The sequence below is a fragment of the Gossypium hirsutum genome, chromosome D09, assembly GCF_007990345.1.
Source record: "Gossypium hirsutum isolate 1008001.06 chromosome D09, Gossypium_hirsutum_v2.1, whole genome shotgun sequence".
Lineage (NCBI taxonomy): Eukaryota > Viridiplantae > Streptophyta > Magnoliopsida > Malvales > Malvaceae > Gossypium > Gossypium hirsutum.
This window is the reverse complement of record NC_053445.1, coordinates 39,406,145-39,430,323: the sequence shown is the minus strand read 5'-3', so window position 1 is coordinate 39,430,323 and position 24,179 is coordinate 39,406,145. Positions and strand designations below refer to the sequence as shown.

The 24,179-nt window shown below is 31.5% G+C and overlaps 2 protein-coding genes and 1 long non-coding RNA gene across 3 annotated transcripts; 2 read left to right on the top strand and 1 right to left on the bottom strand.

The window, feature by feature from the left end:
* Positions 1 to 2,368: 2,368 nt before the first annotated feature.
* On the top strand, positions 2,369 to 3,672 carry LOC107891481 (uncharacterized). Its single transcript, XR_001682229.2, has 2 exons — positions 2,369 to 3,120; positions 3,244 to 3,672. It is a non-coding gene; the product is annotated as an uncharacterized lncRNA (long non-coding RNA).
* A 1,646-nt stretch (positions 3,673 to 5,318) lies between these two features.
* LOC107891482 (proteasome subunit alpha type-3) lies at positions 5,319 to 8,700 on the bottom strand. Its single transcript, XM_016816306.2, has 9 exons — positions 8,328 to 8,700; positions 8,200 to 8,239; positions 8,012 to 8,095; positions 7,818 to 7,891; positions 7,564 to 7,735; positions 7,369 to 7,415; positions 6,506 to 6,571; positions 6,223 to 6,313; positions 5,319 to 5,604 (listed from the first exon to the last, which is right to left on the bottom strand). The coding sequence occupies exons 1-9, from the start codon at positions 8,429 to 8,431 to the stop codon at positions 5,533 to 5,535; spliced, it is 750 nt and encodes a 249-aa protein (XP_016671795.1). The 5' UTR covers positions 8,432 to 8,700; the 3' UTR covers positions 5,319 to 5,532.
* A 10,508-nt stretch (positions 8,701 to 19,208) lies between these two features.
* LOC107891483 (probable serine/threonine-protein kinase PBL18) lies at positions 19,209 to 23,843 on the top strand. The gene is made up of 6 exons (XM_016816307.2): positions 19,209 to 19,869; positions 20,411 to 20,766; positions 20,860 to 20,995; positions 21,388 to 21,524; positions 21,640 to 21,763; positions 23,189 to 23,843. The coding sequence occupies exons 1-6, from the start codon at positions 19,809 to 19,811 to the stop codon at positions 23,608 to 23,610; spliced, it is 1,236 nt and encodes a 411-aa protein (XP_016671796.1). The 5' UTR covers positions 19,209 to 19,808; the 3' UTR covers positions 23,611 to 23,843.
* Positions 23,844 to 24,179: the final 336 nt, after the last annotated feature.

Sequence of the window (24,179 nt, the reverse complement as noted above, 5' to 3'; positions counted from 1 at the left end):
ACTCGTCAAGTTGAATCAACTCGAAGCTCACACCATCCTATCACCTATTTGGTAGATGTTTAATTATTTTGAACCTCGAGTTTGTGGAATGTATATAGGTGTTTTGGAACAAACTTAAATGTATGAAGCCTAAATGATGTTTGAAAGTCATCTTGATCCATGGTATTGAACTTGATATGTATATATATATGATCTAGATGTTGGCATTTGCATATGGCTTGAAAATGCATGATTTGGCATTTGAAATGCCTAGTTAAATGGTTAGTTAAGTGGTTTGGCAAAGGTTGTGAAATGAAATGAATTAGCATGTTTGAACATGGATTTGCATAGGTAGGAATTTGGTATTTGAATGGTTAGTAGGTTGAATGAATGGTATATAATTTGAAGTATTGAATTGGTATGTTTTGTGATAGATTGAATCTATATCGGATCAGTTTGAGTTAGATGAGTAATTAACTTGTTTTAGTATGGAAAAGTAAGTGATTAGATATGTTTTTAAGTGATTATGTTGAATGGTTGATTTGGGGACCTTAGGGCCAAATGTTGATTAGCATGCTAAGTTGAGGCTTTAGAAAACAAAGACTTAGTGGATTATTTTTAGTATTGCGATACCACACTTTGGATATCGCTATATTGACCCCGAATTATTTTGTAAACTTTGCAATTTGATCCTCAAGTTGGGAAGTTTGACTACTATCTTTCAGATCACGATATACCAAACCCTAGATTTTGCGATACTCACCTGACATATTTTGATGTTTTGTTATTTTCTTTGGGATCGCGATATCCTCTTCTTACATTTTGAAATTTTTTAGTTTAGTTCAAATTTGACCTCGAGATGGTATTTAGCTTTTGTAAATTCGATTAAGACCCGAAAATGATTATTTAACATATTTTGAGCTTGATTAACACTTGATCATATGTATAAATCTTTGTATGTTGTTTGATTGATAGTTGTTGCTCTGACAACGAATGTGATATCCTGTAACTCAGACTCGACGATAAAATCAAGCGAGGGATGTTATAGTTAAATTTTAAGCAGAGTTAACTTTAACTATAAAAACCACTTGTGTTTTAAAGTGACATAAATTTTTTTCAATATTTTTAAATCACAATAATGATTAAATTATTCTTTTTTCATGTGACAAGTTAAATTTCGACATTCAACCTTAATGCAGTTTAAACTTTTAAACATTTTATTCGAACTCTTAAAGATTTTGTTTTTTGTTTAAATACCGAATGTCAAACTTAAATATATAAGAATCGGATTACTAACTGGTATATTAAAAGACTAGGGTAAACTACGCATATAGTCGCCTAACTATTTTTTTTTCATTTTTGGCACTAAAAAAAAACTTGCATTTTTAGGCACCCACGTTATATAATTCAATCATTTTTGTCACTCCCATTAAAATCATAAACGAAAATCAGACATAAATTTTTCTTTTAAATTTTGATTTTCCACATAACTAAAGTAAATTCCTTGTGGTTGTTAATCATTAAAAAAATCATCATTATAACCACCCAAACTTTAATTTAATTTAAATAAGGCATTAACTCTAAAAAAAATGGGACATTTGCATTTGTGAGCTTCTAGTGTACGAGAAATGCAACAGAGAGAAAATGAAGTGGGAAGGAAAGACGAATGAGCGCAAAAAGGAAATGAAAAATATAATTACAATAAATTCCTTTCTCTTCAACTACTTGTCTCTTACACTACCCAACCATCTGGATGCTCAAATGACATTTTTGGCACTTCCTCTAAGATGGGTATTCAACAAAAGTTTAAGTGATTAAAATGATAATTTTTTAATAAATAATAACTGCATGGATTTTTCTTTAATTATGTGGAAAATCAAGATTTAAAAGCAAAATGTATGTCTAATTTTTGTTTGTGATTTTAACGAGAGTGACCAAAATGATCGAACTATGGAACATATGTGCTTAAATTGTAAACTTTTTTAGGTGCTTAAAATGAAAATTTTGATAGTTGAATGACCATCTATGTAGTTTAACCACAAGACTAATCTACTCGTCAAATAGTTGAACGTGATTATTATAGATGTGCGTTCATATATACTATTATTTAAGAATTCAATTGAGTTTATGTCACATATCAATGATATTATAACTTAGTTGTAAAATTATTAAAAATTTAATATTTTTATAAAGAAATAATATTATTTTGAAAGTATTTTTGTCTTTTAATATTTTGTATAAAATCTAAAAAAGAATACATACACATATTTGGCTTTGAATCCACAATATCATAATTTTCATTATCACAATTTTATTATTTCAACCAAACCACATTTGAATTTTCTATTATTTTTAATAAATTTATGAGGAAATTACAGCAACAGTTACTCAATTTTGCGATAATTGTTAAAACAGTCACTCAAGTTTTAATTTAATTATTTAACTTTTAAAAAAAATAAAATAGTCATTTTAATAATTTTCTGTTACAGACGTAACGGAAAATTGACATGGCAGTTGATGGACTCCTTGATATCATTAACCATCCAGCTGGTTACTTAATACCAATTTAAACAACCCATTTATAACCAATTTAGGGTCTATGCAGTAAAAGAAGAACAGAAAAAGAAGAAGGAGAAGAAGAGAAAGCTTTCTATTAGGGGAAGCAACTCTTCACGTGAAGTAAGGTTGTCCTTCTCTGAAGGTACTTTCTTTGTGGAACGTTCTGCGTGGAGATGAAGGTTTGTGCAAGATAGATAAAGAATGCCATTTGTTGGAGAAGCTTGATCTTTGCCGGTGCCCCCCCGTTTCAAATAAGGGGCTAATTGCCATCGTCGCCAATTGCCCTAATTTGACTACGTAGTATCGAATCTTGCCCAAAGATTGGTAATGAGGGCCTCCAAGCTATCGAAAAGCTTTACCCCAAGCTGCAGTCCATCTCTATCAAGGATTGCCCACTTGTTGGGGATCATGGAGTTTCAAGCCTGTTGTCATCAGCATCTTCCATCCTTTTAAAGGTTAAGCTTCAGGGTTTAAGCATATCAGATTTTTCTCTTGCTATGATTGGGCACTATGGCAAGCCTGTGATTAATCTGATGCTGAGTGGTCTACAAAATGTGAGCAAGAAAGGATTTCGGGTGATGGGTAATGCTCAGGGTCTGCAAAAGTTGGTCTATTTTACAATTGCTTCTTGCTGGGATAAATTGATGTGAGTCTTGAAGCCACCGGAAAGGGATGCGCTAACTTGAAGCAGATGTGCCTTTGCAGGTGTTGCTTCGTTTCTGGTGATGGATTGGTGGCTTTTGCCAAGTCTGTTGGTTCTCTTGAGTGCTTGCAGTTGGAGGAGTGCAACAGGGTCACTCAATCCGGAGTTATCGGTGTTCTCTCAAACCAGATTCCTTGTTGCCTTTAACCCTGTTAATCGATTTCTGAATAGTTTTTCTAACCCTAAAATAATTTTTGAATCGATTTCTAATCCAAAACCCTATTTTTGAATTTCTTTTCCTCCTTTAATCACAACCAATTCGTGTTTTTTTACCCTAAATCAACCACTTTTTCCTAAACCCGACAAGTTAACTTGCCATGTCAGCCTGTTAACCTACCATGTTAGCGGTCCGTTAAAATAGTAACGAAAAATATTAATAAGTGATTGATTTGTCATTTTTTGATAATGTTAATGACTATTTTATTATTTTTCGAAAGTTGTGTGGATGAATTGAAACTTGAGTGACTGTTTTGCCAACTACTCTAAAGTTAAGTGATTGTTGGTATAATTTACCCTAAATTTATTAGCTAAGTTTTTTCATCTGCGTCGTGAGTGAGTTGTAATCTAATTCTAATTGTTTTATTTGTACAATACACATGCTAATTGTATGTATTAATTAAATTACTTTTAATTATTTCTTTTTTAAAATTATAACATTTCATAAATAATGTGATTAGAAAATTAAAACATAGTATATGTTTAATTTTAAATTTTTATTAGGATGGTTTTCATTATGGGAATTTAAATTTTTACAAAAGTAACAAAAAGCGGATAATAGAATAAAATAAAATGATACACTAAATATTAAAAACCTGTAAAATATAAAAATAGTTATTAAAAGTGGGAAATCAGAATAATGTAAAAGAAAAGAACCTAATAGAATTAATTCTAAAAATATATAAAAATATTATTTATTTAATAGTGGGTCTTAATATTACTTTAATATTATAAGTGTTGATATATCAATAAATAAGATCTACTATTTGTCACATTATGAACTTCTCCACTTAAGATTGTTTCCTAATTTACATGAAAACATTACTTTAAATAATATCATATTTATAGGCAATGTACTAAATATTATTCATATATAAATGATGAAATTATTTTGATACAAAATCAATTCTAATAAACTTATTGGAGGGTCCCATTGGCGTGTATCCAATAAAAATTGAACTTACAAATTCGTTATTTATAAGTTGAGCGCTTTAGCCATTTTGCCATGAATGCTTAGCGGGAATCCTCGTACATGGTGAATAACCAAATTCCAATTGAAATGAAATCTTTAACATAAATCAATACAATTTAGGAGAAAATAACAATTCAAATCCTAAATTTTCAAATTTTGAGAGAGAAAAAATTCTCATTATTTCTTAGATTTATGGATCCAATTCAGTGGGATCTTTCATTCATATTTTTTTCCACCAAGAACGTTTTATATACACATACAATAGGTAAAAAGCTACAATTTATAGATCAATAGATTGGCCGATTAAGTCTTAACTCAGTTGAATTGACATTATAACTGATGAAAGAAAACGTGAATTCAAATACGCTAAAGAAACATTATAAATGATTCTAGACATCAAAACCTAAATTTGAATAAGAAAAAGAACTTGAATAATAAGATACATTCCAACCACTATTGGGATGGGTCTAATATTAATATTTAAAGGGTGGGTTACTATTAAATATACTGTTGGTTGTTGGTTATTATTAGATACCATCAATTAAGAAATTTAAAATTACGAAAAATGACAAATGTCTCTCAAAAGCATATAAAAATTTTAAGTTTTTAGATAATATGTGAACACGTTAATTACCAAAGACAACAAATACATTATATGTGAACACGTTAAAACTCATATCATCTTCCTATATGTTGCAACAACAACAATGATACCTGAACTAAAGCTAAATCAATTACCTTATTTGCCATATTACATTTAGACCTTATGTCCAAATTTGTTGAACCTACAAGCAACAAATCTATACCTTCTATAAATTTATCAAACATCCCAATTCTTCATATGAATTTCGAACAAAATAAATTCCAAGATTCTTGGAACCGAGAAGATTTTTGTAAATTCTTAGTTTGCACTGTTGAAGCCTAAATAAAAAGTGACAAAGGCATAGTTTATAGTTGTTCCGTTTGAAATCCATGTTCCTAAAAAAAATTGTCAGCAGGGATCTTATATGAAAATGATACGAGGAAAGTTTAAACCATAACAATGGGGATTCATGAAGATGAAAATATCAATAACAAAGACTATTCTGGCTTCACTAACAATTTAATCAGCATCCATCTCTTCTAGTGCAGTCCTAGCAGCAACCTTCGCTTCCTCTAACAGGTCATCAGGAACCTTAAAAAAACGAGGAACAGTTCAGATGATGTATTTCTAAGAATACAAACATATAAACATCTACATGCAATAAGTGATCTCCATAAGAGGTTTAAATTACATGGGAGCAAAGAGCAATATTAATCATTAATGCCACATTACAAGGAAAATAATGAATTATTCTTGCAAGCACCTGCCCTATGGTCCTAATCGTTAAGCCGTTTATGTGACGACATATGCCCAAAAAGGTCTAGCTTGCTATTATAATTGTTTGAGCATACAAGTATAGCATCTAGCAGCTATTATAATTGTTTGACCATGAAAGCCTTCTAGAACAATGAGATAGAGCCAATTGAAATAAAACACGAGAAAGATTTTAAGGTTGTTCTAGACATATGCAATTAAAGACCCTATATGCATCTATTGCATGTGATTCAATGGGAGACTCCTGTGTCAAGAAAGGCAGAACATACATGGGTAAAAGCAAAGCAAAGACCCTACTTTTACTAATCTTACTTGGTATATGAAAAAGTAAAATGGCATATTTTAATTCATGTAACCAACATGCATAGAGGAAAAGGCCGGGAATTTTGTCATTGCTGGTTGTTGAAACAAAATACAGAATTTTGAAGAAATTACCTTTTGATGTTGTTGCTTTGATTCATCGCAGACCCAACTCATCTCAAGTTCAAAGGCCTTATCCTTTGCTTCATCATGTACCTTGTAGATGCTGCTTATGAGAATAACTAGCATAGTTAAATCTAGTAGTAGCATAAAAACTTGCACTCAAAGGGAAAAAAAAGAAAGAGTAAACTGAAAAATAAATGAACAAACAATTTTAAAAGCACCAATTATGATGCCCCGATCCCAAATAAATGCATTAGAACAGAAACAGGAAGAAATTAGGATAGGCAACACTCACATTTTGGCTACTTCAATAACCCCTTCTCTGCATGTCATTTCAGACAGATTCAACTTTTCAATTTCTCTGTCCACATATTTCATTGAACCACAAACTCATAAGCTATTTGTTAGATGAATACAGAAAGAAAGAGGTAATCAAAGATTTAAAAGGTTGAGATCGTAAGAAAGGTTCTGAAAAGATCATAAGAGAGGCTTTAACTTATTTATGTTTTGCAGGATAAAGCCCCTCAAGGCACAGAACAGAGAAAATCATTTCATTTAGATAGTTTCATGTTAAGACTAATAACTTGATTTGATGACTCATGCAAATGAGAAGTAGTGAAACTGCAGGCAGAGGTGGAATCATAGTCCATTGCCTTTTAATCTACTCGGCTACATGATGCATCCAGTCCACATTTTTGTACTTTCTTTTTACTAAAATACAAGTTCAAACTAAGGCTCCATTGAGAGTTTTTTGTTTTCAAATTTTATATGCATTCAACTTTGAAGATTTCAATTTCTATGATGCATCCATTTCTTTCACTTCATAGAAAGAGAAGGCAGACCACAATATTGAGGATACACAAAGATGGAGGAAGAATCTAAATAATTCAAGAGAATGCCATGAGTATCTTCGTTGCTGATTAGTTTTCACAAAAGAGAGAGTGAGAGAGAAACAAAACCATCAAAATGCTTTACAATTGGATGAGCCTTACATCAAAATATAACATTAACTTTCACCTGTTGAGATGGCAAAAGTGAAATAGAGAATACATATGCGCCAATCATTCATCTAATTTAACTAGCTAGCATAACAAAATAATTTTATCAAATACCAGCCTCTAAGTTCCATAGAACGAAAGAGATAGTTAAGTTACTTACGTTTTGGCAGCTTGTTTTCCCTTCCCAATTGCAGCACCAAAGTATCTCTATATCAATTATAACAAGCAAGGACTTAAACAAGAAGACATAAATCATTGACTAGCAGCAAATAGAAATAATACCAATGTACAAAGTAATAGTATCAACAAACAAAGAACAACAAACTGAAACAATAATCAGGAGATGCAAACTTACATAAGAGATGCCAGATGGTTCAACCATGTATAATTGAGGACCATCTCTATCATAACCACCGAGAATTATGCCACAGCCAAAGGGCCGGAGCCACCAGTAAAGGGTACATAAATGCACATAACTTGCTACACGTTCAGCAAGTTCTTTGACAGGGATGGGTTCACCATACACACTTCAACACCAGAAAAAAATGAAAATTATAATTAGATGTAGTTAAAACTGGAGTTTGGGAATTGAAACTAAAGAAAAAAAACCTTTGGTAATTGGTAGCTTCAGATTTAGCACGAGCCACAATTTGTCTACCGTCAGCTGCTAATCCAGCAACTGCCTGAATTACAGCATTCAATATCAAGAGAAAAGGCGAGTAAGAAGCCCAAATTTTAACATTGAAAAAATGTAGGTAAAGATGCCATTAATTTAAAGCTAAAGCTGAAAGAATAGTGAATACCATGCCGGAATGACGATGGACTGAGTGGATTCTTCGATTAGAACCAGGCAACATCATCTTTGATGCTATCAGCTTCTCCACTCCCTAAAGTAAATAATACCCATTTTACTCCACACCCAAACATTTGCTGCTGTTCGTGTATTTGTCTGTCACAATAAGCAATGAAGGAAAAAGAAGAAAATACTTACCATAACGATCCCATCTTTGCATTTAATTCCAATCACAGTTCTGCACAAAAGAAAATTTATTTTTTAAAAACAAAATTAGATTTCAGACGTACTAAAAAAATATATAAGAAAGGAGGAGGAGGGCGGACCCGCTGTTATCGACGGCTTTGGCGGCGTACTCGATCTGGAAAACGCGGCCGTCGGGAGAGAAAGTGGTGACGGAGAGATCGTAGCCAGTACCTATGCTGCTCATCTTTGTTTCTTCTCTCTGCCTCCCCCTAGTTGGATGTTCGGTGTGTTTGGTCTTCTTCTTCTTCTTGGAAACTGGGTTATATATTTGATCGTGTTTTCAGTTATCTTTCTTCTCAAGACTTTGATACTAATGGGCCTTCTTCACCCATTTAACCATCGGCCCATTTTTATTGCTTCCCCTTATCAGCCCAATATCCAATTACTACTGCATGCCCTTACCCACTTTATTAATAATAATAAAAAATTGCATTTTATTTTTTTCGGTTTTTATTTCTATTTTTATAAGGGCAACTGTTATTTAAATAATGATGGCATGTACATAGGACTATCCAAGACAACAAGTCACATAATCTAAAGAAGAAATCATAGCAGCCAAAAGACCAGAAAAGATTGACCTCACCTACCACCTTTAAAACCAATCTTAGCTATGGGTGGATTGTTTTGGTTTTAGGAGTTTATGTTTTCGTAATTTCGTTATTAAACTTTTACGGTGTTTTTGTTTTGACATCAAGCATTAAATTTTTAAGGCGGTTGACTGTACATGTTAAATCATATTCACATCATATTTATACTTTCGTATTGATCACCCATTTTTTAGGTCGTTTTTATTTTGGTCATTGAAAAAATCTTTTTTTAAGTCTTCATCTGAGTAAAGAAAAGTAAGGATTGAAATCAAAAGTAGTAGAATGCATTAAAATTTTGTTAAATTGTATACAAAGTGGGATTCTCCTCTTGCTAATTTACGTTCTATTTTTATTTAGATACTGCTAATGAAGTTGAATGCTAGGACTAGGTGTATAAGGTAAGCTTATTAGTTGGGGTTTAAATCTATCCTTTTAATTAGTGGTTTTGTTGTGTTTGAGTTTTCTTCTATAAATTAATTCTCCCTTTTAAAAAAGCATTTTAGACATTTTTTCAAGGTTAAAATATGTTGTTAGTCCCTATACTTTGACAAAATTTGAGATTTAATCACTATACTTAAAAAAGTTAAAAGTTAAGTCCTAATTTTTTTTATTTAAAATCTCAATCTAGTCTCATAAGTATTTTTTTTTATCAAAATTTGTCAACTTGAAATTATGATTAGCTTGTCCTCATATGATATGACATATGATTGAAAGGAAATAAATATAATAAGTTGACAAATTTTGACAAAAAATACCAATGACGATAATGATTAGCCTAGAATTTTTAAATTAAAAAAGTAAGATGATTAAATTTTTAATTTTTAAAATACATTGATTTAATCTCAGATTATATACAAATATAGGGACTAACAACATCTTTTTAACTTAAAAAAAAGCAGCTATGATTTGAGTAATTTGTTATTTTGGATTTTTTAATTATTTAAATTGAATTTTATATATTTTAATTAATTATATATTTTTTGGTGTATAAGTAATAATGATTTGAGGTTGAAATAATTTTCAAATATTTGGTATGTATATAAATATGATTTTAGATCAGAGAAAAAGGGCAAAAAAATCAAAGATGGATTGAAAGTGAAAGAGGTAACATTAGTACACAGTCATCTATCTTTGAAAAAGAAGTAGAGAGCAAAATCAATAATGAGTTATATGATACAATTGAAGTGAATTAGGATGTTGACAAATTGAAGGGTTAAATCAATCACTTATATATTAAGTCTTGTCATTTTTCTGAGCTAATTTTACATACTAATATATGGAAAGAAAAATTGCAAGAGACTTTTTTATTTTTTATATAATTTTTCTAACATATTGTTAGGCAGATTATTTATCATTTTGCCTTTTCAGTTTTACAGATAATGATTGTTTCTTAAAAGTATTTTTTTTGAGTAAAAGTTAAAAATTTCTATTACTTTTGGTTAAAAAGGATGTTTTTGTAAAGCATTTTTTTTGTCCTAAAATCACTTTTGAAAATCTTAAAAACATCTTATTTAGTAATATTTTTATTTCAAAAGTGCTTTTTTAGAAGCAATGCTAAAATGGCCTAAATTGAAATGTTTTTCTCCATAACCAAAATTAATCAAGATAAAATTGTATGACTTATAATTAGGAAATTAAAACTGAAATTTGGATTAACTCACAATTTGGTGGTACCTAATTTTTTTTTGTTACAAGTGGTATCTAAACTACTTTTTTTCCTTAAGTTGGTACATTAGTTAGTCAAATCATTAAGTCTATTTAAAAAAAGAGCTTCAACCTATTAATTAGTACCTAAATAATACTTTTTTCCGAGTTGGTTACCTAAACATTTTTTGGTAACAAGTGATACCTAAACTATTCTTTCTTTACCCATTTGTTAAAAAATTTTCAACCAATAATAGATTGCCATATCATATAAACTATAAAAATTAATTTTTTTTACATTATTTCTCTCTCTTTATTTTTTTTCAATCTGTTTTTTTTTTCTTTATAATGTATGACAATGCGAACAATGCTTGAAATTGGCAATCTCAAGATTGGGACGTTGACAATTATTTCTATGTTTGAACTTCGTTACTTACTTGATCAACCTGATGGGATTGAAAAAGTTCTTTCACGAATCAAAACTAGTGTTTTTAGAACTAAATTAACCGATTAGACCAAAAACTGGTCCAAAGATAGGATTGAACCAATTGACTCGCAAACCAATACAAACCAATTGAATTGATTTTTTCTATTTTTTTAAATATTTTTATTTTTAATGAATTTTTAATATTCTTAAATATATATAAAGAAAATAATACTTTGTCTTTCTTGCTACATGGTAATTTTTAATTGGTTATTTTTTAAAAATAAACTTAAGAGTTTGATTAACGGTTAAACTAACAAAGGTATAAACTTGGGAAAAAAAATAGTTTAGATATCATTTGTGACCAAAAAAATGTTAGGTACCAAAATGAGAAAAATGACATAGTTTAGGTACCATTTATGGGTTAATCCTTTTTGAGAATTTGATTAACGATTGAACCAACAAAAGTACTAACTTGGGAAAATAACAGTTTAGATAATAGAGACCATTTGTGACCAAAAAAATATTAGATACAAAAATGAGAAAAATAGCATAATTTAAGTACTAATTTATAGGTTAATCCTTTTTTAAAATAGACTTTAACTAACGGAGGTACTAATTGGAAAAAAAAAGTAGTTTAAGTACAACTTGTGACAAAAAAAATATTTTTAACATCAAGATAAAAAAAAGAGTATAGTTTAAATACGAATTTGTAAATTAAACATTAAAACTTTATTAATGTGAATTAAAATTGAAATCAATGATGATAATTAAAACTTTTGACTAATTTTGTATTTAATACTTTTCATTAAAATCATTCAAATTCATAACTAACTTTTTAAATTTATCTTTCCAAAACATGCCTAATTAGATATAATTATTTTATCAAATTCAAAGTAGTAATTAATATATTCATTAAATAGTCAAAGATTCAAATTCAACATACATTGATTCTAAAAATAATAAAAGATAAAGGACCTACCTTTTTGCTAACACGTGGCAGACCAACCATTTTCCCTTTCTTTATTTTCTTGCATTTTACAAAAAATGGTTAAATATCAGTTTTGATCCTTTTAATATGTCTAAATTTAAAATTTAATCTATATACCTTAATTTCTAGCATGATTTGATCCTATATTTTTATAATGTTATCTATTAGTCCAAATAGTTAATAACGTTAACTTTTCGATTAAAACATTATGTGTTTATATATAATTTAAATATTCCAAGAGTCTTATAGACTGACACATGGCTTCACATTTTTTCTAGGTTTGCGTCTTTTTTTTTACATTATAAGATAATGGTAAATTTTTAAATTTGGCCTTTATACTATGTTGAAACTTGAGATTTAATCTAGATACTTTAATTTTTGACATAATTTGATCTCTCTACTTCTATATTGTCATTAATTAGCCTAAATAGCTAATATTGTTAACTATTTCAATAAAATTCTAGCGTCAATTTTTTCTCAAGAAAATTGTTCCAGCAGAAAAAATATTTCATCATGATGATTTTGAATGAAGAAATTCGAAGAATTTTAATAGTTGTAACAACTAGACCTAATTATTTAAATTTGAAAAGTAGAGACTATATTCTTGAAAAATAAAAGTAGAAGGGCTAAATTCGAAATGTACGAAGTGTATAGGACTTAGAGCATATTGTAAACTTCAATTTTTTACTCTATAATTTGAAACAAACAAATAATTAACACAACGCAAAGTGTAAATTGAAACAATAAAGTATTGATTGAAAATATGGAAAAAGTTTATGAAGCAATTTAAAATTAATTTTAAAACCTTTATTAGCACATAAAATTACATATATTGAAATCTTGTAATATTTTCAATAAATATATCAATATCAATAGAATAATAGAAAATCAACTAGTTTGTATTCCCATATGATGCACGGGTCGATTTTGTATATTAAATTTATATTTTTTATAATATTAGTTTTGTTTAAAAATTTTAATGAATTTCTTTAAAAATCATTGATAAATTGAAAACCAATTGTAACAGTCCGATTTTTAATGGGGTTGAAAATGACTGTTTTGGAACCCCATTTACGTAAATCAAGTCCATAAATATTAATACTTAATATTTACAAGGTTAATATAGAAATATATTCAAGTTTGGTCCAATAAATTTGTTGAATTGATAGTTAATTGAGATACATGAACTAAATCATAAATAATTATCACTTTAGATTTTTAAATACCATTTTTAAATGGTCAAACGGTGGTGGTGGATGACATAATCCACTAACTTTTGTTAATTATCCTTAAGACTTAATTAATTAAGAGTTAATTAAGTTAATTTTGATTAATTAAAAATTAAACAAAGTATATAAGACAAAATTAAAAGAAAAATAAAGTATCTGCTCTTCTTCTTCTTCTTCTTCTTCTCCCCTATAGTAAAAATAAGAAATAGGGTGTGGAAGCTTTCAAACTTTCGGCCTTGATTTGGCGAGTTCAATTTAGTCATTTTATTGTAATTTTTATATTTTTGAGGTCATGAGAGCTTGATTTAGCTAGCTCATGTACCAATTTGTGAAACTGTTAATTTTTTTGAAAGTTTCCATTGTTGATTTCTTGAATAATTTGGTGTTAAATTGTTAAATTTTAAGCTTAGATGTGAAAAAATGACTAGATTGTAATGTTTAGTTATTAGTTTTTGAACTTAAGGACTAGAGTGTATAAATTACGAAATTGATTTGAAATTTCTATAATAATAGATATTAGAGGGTCATAGAAGGATATGGTTGGGATCGATTTCAAAATCAAAGCTCAAAATTGAAAGTTATGACTATTTCGATTTTAAAGACTAAATTGAATAAAATGCAAAACTTTAGGATTATTCAAAAAATGAAATTAAACTAGTTCATGCCTAGTATGAGATGATATAAAAGTGTTTGATATTGATAAATTGAATTGAATAATTGTATTGATCGGAAATTGAACCAAATTGGAGATAATCGGGGAAAAGTCAAATTTATCGATTAGTCCTTGCAAATTCAACTTGTTGGCTAATTTGACCAGGTAAATTCATATGGTATGAATATGTTTAAATTTTTGTGTATTTTAATTATGAATATGTGTATGTTTGGTTGAAATTTGGATTATTTGTGATTTGGTATAAAAGGTGAGATTGGGGCTAAATTGTAAAGAAATGTATTTATATATATGTGTGTGTGTTGAAAATGTTTGGGTGAACTTGGTAAAGGTTTTGTGCACGCTTGTATGAATTGATTACCGATGATTACCAAAATCTAACATTTTTCGCGGACTTGAAGATACATGTGGCACAAGTTTAGCCTGGAATGGTAACTTGACGTCGGAAATTGAACCTTTAATGACACATTTGATTGCTTGGTCAGCTTGGACGAGCAATTGATGTACCGAAGATACTTGTGACACAAGTTTAGCCTGGACTGGTAACCTGATGTCAATTTAAAGGTTTAGCTCGGATGAGTAACTTGACATGTATATATATTCAGCTCGGGTAATTGGTATAATAGGATATTTGTGTATGATATGAATTTGATGTTCAAATAGTTAAATGTTGAATTGATTATGAATGTAGTATTGAAAAGTTGATTTTAGTGGATTGAAATGATATATGTTTGAATTACCATTTGATGTGACTATATGTTAAACTCACTTTATTGATATGTGATACCATGTTTAGGCAAATATTGCCAATCTAAGTAGCTTATTTGATTAGTTGTAATATGAGGTAAGTTTTTGTTTAATGCATATGAACTTACTAAGCATTCAATATGCTTACCCCATTATTTTTTCCCTTTTCCTATGGATTTCAACTTGCGGAACGTGTCTAGCAAATCGTCCAGAAGCTCGCACTATCCTGTTTTTGAATTGGTAGCTTTTCGATCATTTTAAGTTCGATTTTGTAGAATGTATATAGGTGTTTGAATAAGTTAACTTGAAATGATAAATGTTAGCTTGCAACCTTTATAATGCTTGATTTTGGTAAGGTTAATGCTTATATGAAATGTTAAGTTTTTGGCAAAGTTAGTGCCTAATTGAATGTATATGATTTGGTAAACATGTTTGATACATGTATGTGACAATTGAAATGGTATGATTGAATGTGAATGAGTAATAGAAGGTTAGATGAATGTTTGTAGTTGAACAAGTTGAAATGGTATGTATTTTTGTCAATGTACATTTGTAATTTTTCGAACAGATTAGTTAATATGATTATTTATGAATTACATTAATACTTTGTATATTGTCCTCATATGGTTTTTGCACGCAAAGCAAAATGGAAGCAAATGTTGCTCACTGGTAGTCTAATGTTTAACTAATATTAAGCGATATTACATAGTCGGATTGTAATACAGAAAGACTATATTAGTATACGAACCTAAACATGTCCTTAGTCTAATAAAAAATGAGCAAATCGATTGAAAGACTAATATGTCGTCTATCAAGTCCAATTGGGGAGATGTTTTGTCTTGGGCATCAAAGCGGATGACTCCCAGAAAATAGAGACATAGATGTGACTGACTGGACTGACAGTACATCGGATTGGACCCAAGAAGAATAGATCCTGAATCCGTTTATGGTTTTATTCACTTGAGATATTCATAGTGTGACATACCTAAATCCTAAGTGGATGACATATTATGTATGTGTGACTTATACACTTTGATGTAACTAAAAGCCTAAGTTTGAATATATAAGGAACCAAAAGCTGGTGCGTAAGGTGGTACGACTTCTACAGTATGTAGCGCCATTCAAAATAGTAGAATTCATAGCCCGAGACATGGGTAAATGATATCCTCTCATTGGCATTACATTGTTGATGAAAAGTAAACGTGACCACGGGTCGTTCATCATTGTGATGAATAACTTGATTACTATTTGATAGTAATTAAATCTTCATAAAGGAAGATGTAATAGTTACTATGAAATAAAATAAGATCATATTGAGAGAACGAATACCATCCCAAAAAAGATTAAGGATATCCTATGAGGGTAACACACTTATGATAAAGTCATTGGACGAGCACTAATCGAGTTGCTTTCGTAATGGTATGTCGTTGGGGAGAGCTCAATCGCAATACTATAGTGGAATGACTTCGTGAGTAAATGAGTTTATAATTTAATAGGTGAAAAATTGGAATTTAATTATAAATCATTTGAGCCTCAATTGCATGTGTTCAACTAGTCCCTCTGCTAGCTCATTAAAACCAGAAATGAATTGCGTGTTTGAATCAAAATGAACAAAATGAATAGAAATAGAGAAATGGAAAACATTCAGAAATGATTATGATTTTTCCAAAATGGAGAAATGGAATCATTCAAAAATAAATGTGATTTTCTCAAAATTGAAATGAAAATGAGAAATGAGAAATTATTTATTTGCAAATGAACATGGATTACTAAAAAATGACCAGAAGAATAAATTTATGTTTTTGAGCTATTTTAAAGCCCAAAAATGAAAGTAAACCATTTGATCATATTGAACAAGTTGAATGGTGAAACATTAAATATATTTTCTCAAAAGTTTTACCAAGGGTAAAATTGTCATAATTTTACTGAGGGTAAAATTGATATGAGAAAATTATTTAATATAAATATTAAATTTTATTTTTGGGAAATAGAAAAACAATATTGGGTTGAATCAAATTATAAAATATTGGGTTAAATGCTTGAAAAGTACTTATAATTAGACCCGATATGGAAGAGGCCCAAAAGCCCATTATGTTAATAGGGTGAATGACTAGCCCTAGTTAATATTAATTAGGGTTGCCACCACCTATACTCCTAATTAGAAAAAGAGTTCGTTTCTCTAGTTGAAGTAAACTTCTTTGATTCAATGAGGGTTCTACTTTCTCTCCCTATAAATAGATGACACCGGTAGAACTATTTAAACAACTTTAAGATATTGCTACTCTGCTGAAAGATAGAGAGAGTATAATTTTTTGGAATAATAATTCTACTGATTTCTATTTGATAAGAGAATTTTTCTTTCTATATAAAAGAAAAGAATTTCTAGTTATATGATTTAATTCAATTGGTTCGAGTCCATACCCGAAGCAGTTTATGGTACAAGAATAGCGGAGAAGGTCGTTTGGTTGAAAGCCGAGAACGACAAGGATCCGCCTATCTGAAACACATGTATGGTTTCGGTTTAGGGTTTATTGCTATAAATATCTCAAAACGGGTCGGTTTTCAAAATTTTTTATTTTTTTGTTGTGCAAGAAAATTATTTTCAAATCGAATTTTTTCTAACAACTTGGTGATCACTGAAGTATAACTTGGGACTAAAGCACTGCAAGCAATCTCCTGGATCAAGGAACCTATCATATTCTTAAGAAAAAAACTATCATCTTATTTGTTAGATAAGATAAGATTGTTTGGAAACTCAATGCCATTGGTGATTTCTTTATTAAATTAGCTTTTTAGTTTTTATTATTATTAACAATATCAATAACCAATATCCCATTTTAGGCTAATGATGGCCTTGCTCCTTCCAGTAAAAAGTTTGTTTACTTAAGGCACCTTCAAGATGGTCATTTTCTTTTGGAAAATCTATATGAACGGTCTCCTAACTTATGATATTAGTTGGTGAGAATGGTTATAAGTCCTACAACCATCTTTTCCTCCAGTGCAACTTAGCCTAAACTATTTGGTTCCTTTCAAATGTAGGTATAAAAACATATGGGATCCAACCTTCGTATATACAAGAGTGAATCAAATCATAGATTATGAAAAGAAACCATACACAATATCAAAATTGTTGGCTTTCTTGGAGATTGGCTCGTGTGCTATGGAGTATATGGATACAGAATGTTATACCTTGCCAGAAGCATATCTTGTATGAGGCATACTTTCACCCATCACAAATGCCTCTTTGTGCTAGCTATACATTGCTAAATAGTTACGTTTCGCACTATGTAATCAACATACTTCGCCAACCTTGTGCCATGTGGGCTTCGTTTGGTCCCATCACCATTTACTCAAGTTGACTTATATAGACATGACCATCCATAAGTCATTAAAGCCACGTGTCTAATCGTCATCGTGGCTCATCAAATCTACCAATTAGAGGACAATTGGCAACACAAAAACCATGAGAAAGACTTGTATATAAAAGATGTAAAGACTCGTGCATGGGACATGGAATCTGACCTTTTCTGCCTCACACATTACTGGTTGACTCCTTTCCCCTATATCCAAGATTCAGCGGCTCTCCGCACTCCTTTGTGTGAATTGCCTTCAACCTTCTTCTCCCACTTAATACAACAACATAGAGGAACAAAGTTCTTTTCATGGGGAGAGACCAAATCCGAGATGATAAACCTTTGTGAAAAAAGCTTTCAATTTGAAAGACAATGTGGTAGCCCTCATAACAGAGAAACCTCATTGATGCTATTGATGCAGCCCTCAATATGACTAATGGCAAAAAGGACCCCTATTATGCTTTATTCAGTTGGAAGAGACGCAATGACTTCCTCACCCCTACTTTCATACTCAAAACCACAAAGTGTTCAACAGTGATGACACTATTTGGATGGCACTTGCCAAACTGAAAGAATGCTGTGGTGGGTTGTTGATAACAATGCCTATCCTTGTTGCTTCTGCTGCAAGAACAAGATTCTTACTCAACATGGACAGTAGTCATTTGCACAGGTAATACCAAACCCTCATAGCCAACATAAAGCTGCTTAACGCTCACATTGGACTTGTGTCTAATAAGAGAGACTTACTAACATAACGTGTATATCTACAATGAAGAAAAATGTTACATAAATGAGTGAAAACTCCTTCAAATTGAAGGCAAATGAACGAAAGGGGTAATGCTCTCTTACGGGTTCTTATTTTGAATTAGACCAATTACTATTTTGTGAATTAAGATTAACTTTTTTTGAATTTAATTAAAAATAATAATAACATAAAGTTAATTTAATCTTAAAACGGGAATTTCAAATTTGTACAAATACTAGCCTATGTTATAAACAGAACTATCGACATTGTATAGAAGGTCATCGACCCAAAAAATAAAAACTATACGTAGAAGGTTTATGTATTACATAATTTTTTGCAGTTTTAGTCCTTTAATATAATTTATCATTTTTATTCTTTTATTTTTTTTAATTGTGTAATTGTAGTTTGGATGTCGTTAATTTTGTCAATAATTTAATGGTATCTTATTTAGGTTTTTAAAACATGTGATGATATGGTGTGTACACTTTTGTAAGTTGAATTTTTTTTTTATTTTTTAAATGTAAAAAAAGTCAAATTGATTATATCATAAGTTATTTCAAATTATTGACAGAATCAACCGAGAAAAAATTAGCTCCAGAATTGAGAGCGCACCTTTTGGAAAAATAGGGGACCAAAATGAATGTATTATAATACATTAAAAAATTTGACCCCTACTAATGCAATGCAAACAAAGGAAAGCGCCAAGAATTTAAAGAGTATGGCATTCAACGGTCAGAGTTGCAGAGCATAGGCATGATGTAAATGGCAATATTCGACTGCAATTTCTTCCTTTGTGGGGACTGCAAATTCGTAATGCGGGGGCCAGGAAACATAGAATTTGATTAAGAATTTTCAAAGTAATTGAACCATTTAAAAGAGACGTAGACATTTCCATGTTGAAACTAGGCAGGCACCTTCCATTGACTAATTATGCGCCTCTCTTGCGTGTTTTCTTCATGCTTTGCTGCCTGCTTCTTCAACCCTTCTCCCCCTTTTGTTTTTTTCTTTGGGTTTTCAATACCTCTTTAAATGGAATGGACTTTGGGTTGTTATCTTCTTGTAGTATATTTCTTCTACGTCCCCTTAAATGGGTTATCGTTTCGTCAAGAATTCTTCTTCTTCTTCCTCCATATGCTTTGACCATTTCAGCCTTATTGTTTGATCTTCCGTCATGGGTATTTGCTGGCCTAAACCAGCAAAGTGTGCTCATGCTTCTTCCTCGAATTTCTCAGGTCAGTCTCACTTTTCTTTTTGCTTCATTTTATTTATTTTTTGGGTCTAAATATAAGCTTTTCAGACACACACACACACACACACGCACGCACATATATATATTGTCTGGGTTTGAGTTCTTGTATTGCTATGTAATGGATTAATCAAATGCAACTTATGGATGGAATCAACAGAATAGTTTGGTTTAGCGGAGGTATTTTGAAGTCTGGCTATGAGAAAACGAATGGGCGTTCATTTAATAATAAATCAATTTCTGTATATGATATGAATGTAAAGGGGTTCCCCTGTATGCTCCAATCAACTATCTTCTTCTCCTTTTGGTGAAGTTAGTATTAAACACCGAAATTTGCATTAGTAATTAAATGCATGTTTGAACTTCAAATTGATCACAAACAAAATAATAGTAACAGTCAGTTTCTGGCTTTCTTTTTCCTTGGATATGTGTGTGTATGGGTTATTAGACCAGTGGCAAGAATGAATTTGTATTATTTTGATATGGTTTAGAAGTCAGTAAATAAATTCTGCTTTTTGTTGTTTAAGGTAGTGCAAAGACTCATAGTAACACAAAGCAGGAATCAACTTCTTCAACCCAGAAATCGCCTATGGAAACTTCGAACAAACCATTTGTAGCATCTAAACCTCACACACCTGTTTCCAGCAACCTCAAAGCTGATACATCTGTTTCCAGCAGTCTGAAGTCTTTCAGTTTTAGTGATCTTAAAAATGCCACCAAAAACTTCCGGTCCGAAACACTTCTCGGAGAGGGAGGGTTTGGATGTGTTTTTAAAGGTTGGATTGATGAGAACACGTTTGCGCCTACCAAGCCGGGAACCGGAATTGTTGTAGCTATCAAGAAACTCAAGTTAGAAAGCTTCCAAGGGCACAAGGAATGGCTTGTACGTAAAGCTTTTGCTTATAAGTTTAGTTTTTCTTTTTTCAAATTTTGCGAGTTCATATTTGTAGCCTGATTGCCGATCAACATTTTGTAGGCGGAAGTTAACTATTTGGGTCAGCTTCGCCATGAAAATCTTGTGAAACTCATTGGTTATTGCGTGGAGTTTGAGAATAGACTTTTGGTTTATGAGTTTATGCCAAAGGGAAGTTTGGAGAATCATTTATTTAAAAGTACGCTTCTCTCTCACTCTTTTTTACATTGATCTTCTTCTCATTATGTTAAAGCATATACCATGTATCAATGGCTTGTCAATGTGTGAGTTTAAACCATATTGTATGAACCTAGTTGTCTCCTATTGGCATGCAGGGCAGCTGGAGTTGCATGACTCTTAGGATGGTGGCAGTTTTTGCATATACGAGTCATTTTTAATGTTTCTGTTTCATTAGTCTGAATGGTTAATCAAGATAGGATCTGGCTATATTACTCGAACTTGGGTTTGAGTGCTTTCGTGTTTCTTTTTTCTCATGTCCGAAAAATATATATCTGATATAGGTACTTATAGAAAAATGAAGAGTCAGAGAAACGTACTAACACTAAAACCATTATTGTTTTCTTCTTTCAGAGGGTGTTCAACCAATTTCTTGGGCTACACGGATGCATATTGCCAGACAGGTTGCACAGGGATTGACCTTTTTACATAGTCTAGATGCTAATGTAATCTTCCGTGATTTAAAGGCTTCCAACATTCTTCTAGATTCGGTAATGCTGACATATCAAACATTGTCACTTTTGATTGAGTTGTACGGCAGAGATGTTATATTGAACATCCCCATTTGATTTAATGACTGATGCTGTTGCCTATAAACTTATGTAGGATTACAATGCAAAGCTTTCAGATTTTGGGTTGGCAAGAGATGGTCCAACTGGTGATAACACCCATGTTTCGACCAGAGTTGTTGGAACTCAAGGTTATGCAGCCCCAGAATATGTTGCCACAGGTGTGTTCATCACCTTTCCTTCAAATAGTGCAGTTAAAACCGAGTATGATAATGAGTAGAGAAAATTATTACTCAGATTCGGGTGTATGTTGGTAAGAGTATATGTTTGGCATGGGTATGTTAAAAAAATTTTCAGTTTTCCCTGTATCTGGAGGATTTTTGGAGAGTTATATCCCCAAACTCATGTCTGAATACGTGTTGCTCATGGATGGTTCAAGAAAATGAAGAATGGGAGCAACATAGAGGGATTATTTTGGTATCTTATACCTTTCTTCTTATTAATGTGATTCAAAAAAAAAAAAAAAGTCAAGGAAAGAAAAAGAAATAGAGATAGATGAGATTTTACACTACAGTTAACTTATGTTACATTACATATACGCTAGTTGTTTGGATTGCAAATGCAACAGCCTAAGGATGGAAGTTGTCCTGTTTTCCATTTTTCTCCAGCTAAGCGGATTCTTTTTCCTTCTTTCTCAAATTCCATCCCTTCTTCCAAATGCAGTTGTAGTTGAACTTTCTGTAGCAATGTCGTGTTGGCACCGGTATGGTGGCCATAAATGGTGAGTTCGGTTATCATAGATTACAACCATAACTTCAGCATACTAATCTTGAGAGGCTGCTATTAGTCTATGCTGAGCATGAGTGTAGGAGCATGTTCAATGTCCGTTCGAGCTTGAGATTCTTCTCCATTTGCCTATAGCCATAAAATACTAATAAACTGAATGAATCAACTGAAGTTGTATCGTGTGGTTTTGATTATAGTAAATGAACTAAGGTTTGAAAACAAAATCTTGAAATTGTCAAGCCTACACACATTTTGCCTCCAGTACGATCTCCTGCATTCCTGAGGACCTTTTGGCAAATTCCAGAAAAAAACATTTTTGTGCCGAGCCATTAGGTCTCTCTCCACTACTTCCCCTGTATATGACATGTACAAGAGGCCTAGAATTGAACATAATATGCTTAGCATGATCATACCAGCAATTAGTTTGTCGCATCGTTAACGGCTTGGAAATTGCTCTGTAGCAATGCTGTGGTGCTCGAACCACCACCATGCTTGCGGAATTCTTTTACAGGAATATTTCTTTGGAGTTCTAGGCCAAGGACATCTAGATTGTTAGTGGCTTAGCAGTTCATCCAGTTGCACACACAAAAAAGGAAGGGTTGGAATAACATAGAATGGTTAAGATGCAAGACTCCGTTGATAGCGAAGACAAACTAGGTTTGTAAATTTAGTTTTCTCAGGAGTGTTCAGGTTTGAAATTAGTGCTCTTAAAAGAGCAGCTGATATTGGGAGAAACACCTTTGGTATATTGATATGTAATGATCCTTCTGTTTTGTCACTGCATTTTTTTTTTGCTTTAAGTGGATTTCAATTAAGGGTTATTGATCCTACTAACGAACTAGTTTAAACCTTGCATGCAGGTCATTTGACCCCAAAGAGTGATGTGTATAGCTTCGGTGTTGTACTATTAGAGCTACTTTCAGGACGGCGAGCAATGGACGATGAGAATTTTGGGTTTTCGGAAGAAACACTAGTAGAATGGGCAAAACCATTCCTAAGTGACAACAGGAAAGTACTACGGATAATGGACACGAGGTTAGGAGGCCAGTACTCAAAGAAAGGAGCACAAGCTGCGGCTGCACTCGCATTGCAGTGCTTGCATAAGGATCCGAAGAACAGACCGTGCATGATTGATGTTCTAGCATCATTAGATCGACTCCATGTAACAAAGGACTCATCGGCAAGGACACCCCAACAGCTACAAACAAAGCTTGATCACCATGGGATTAAGCATGTGAATAGCCCTCACAAGGCAAGAATTCCAACTACAAATTCACTTTGAAAAATATTGTTTTGTTAATGCAAATTTGTTTATGGTAAGCAAGAATTGTCGTGAAGCCGGAACCGTGTGGAATTATTGGTTGAGGCCTTGTATACAAGGAAAAGGAATGGAAAAGAGTGTTAAGAGCATTGTAGATGAAGATGGTGAACAAATAAATATATTTTTAACACCAAAATCTATATGTACATTAACCCATCTGTTTTTCTTCATCGCGAGGAAAGAAGTTTTGGTCACTTGGAAACAGGACTGCTTTGCTTCTACTAACAAATTAAATCTAGAATTTTGATATTATTTTAGTTGTTAGTAATTAAAAACTAAAAAGTTGTTACGCTTAAATAATTAATTTTTTTTTTCTAAAATAATTAAAAATCAATCAAGTTTTTAATGGAAAATTGTGAGCACTTAATATAAAGTTAGTAACCAATTGAGCCCTTAAAATATAATTCTCAATTGAAGCTTTTAACAACGGTTAAATGCGGACTAAGTGGATAATATAACAATTAAGTGCTGATTTGATGTATGATCTAGCAATTGATATCGAAAAATGACGATATGACGGTTGAGAAAAA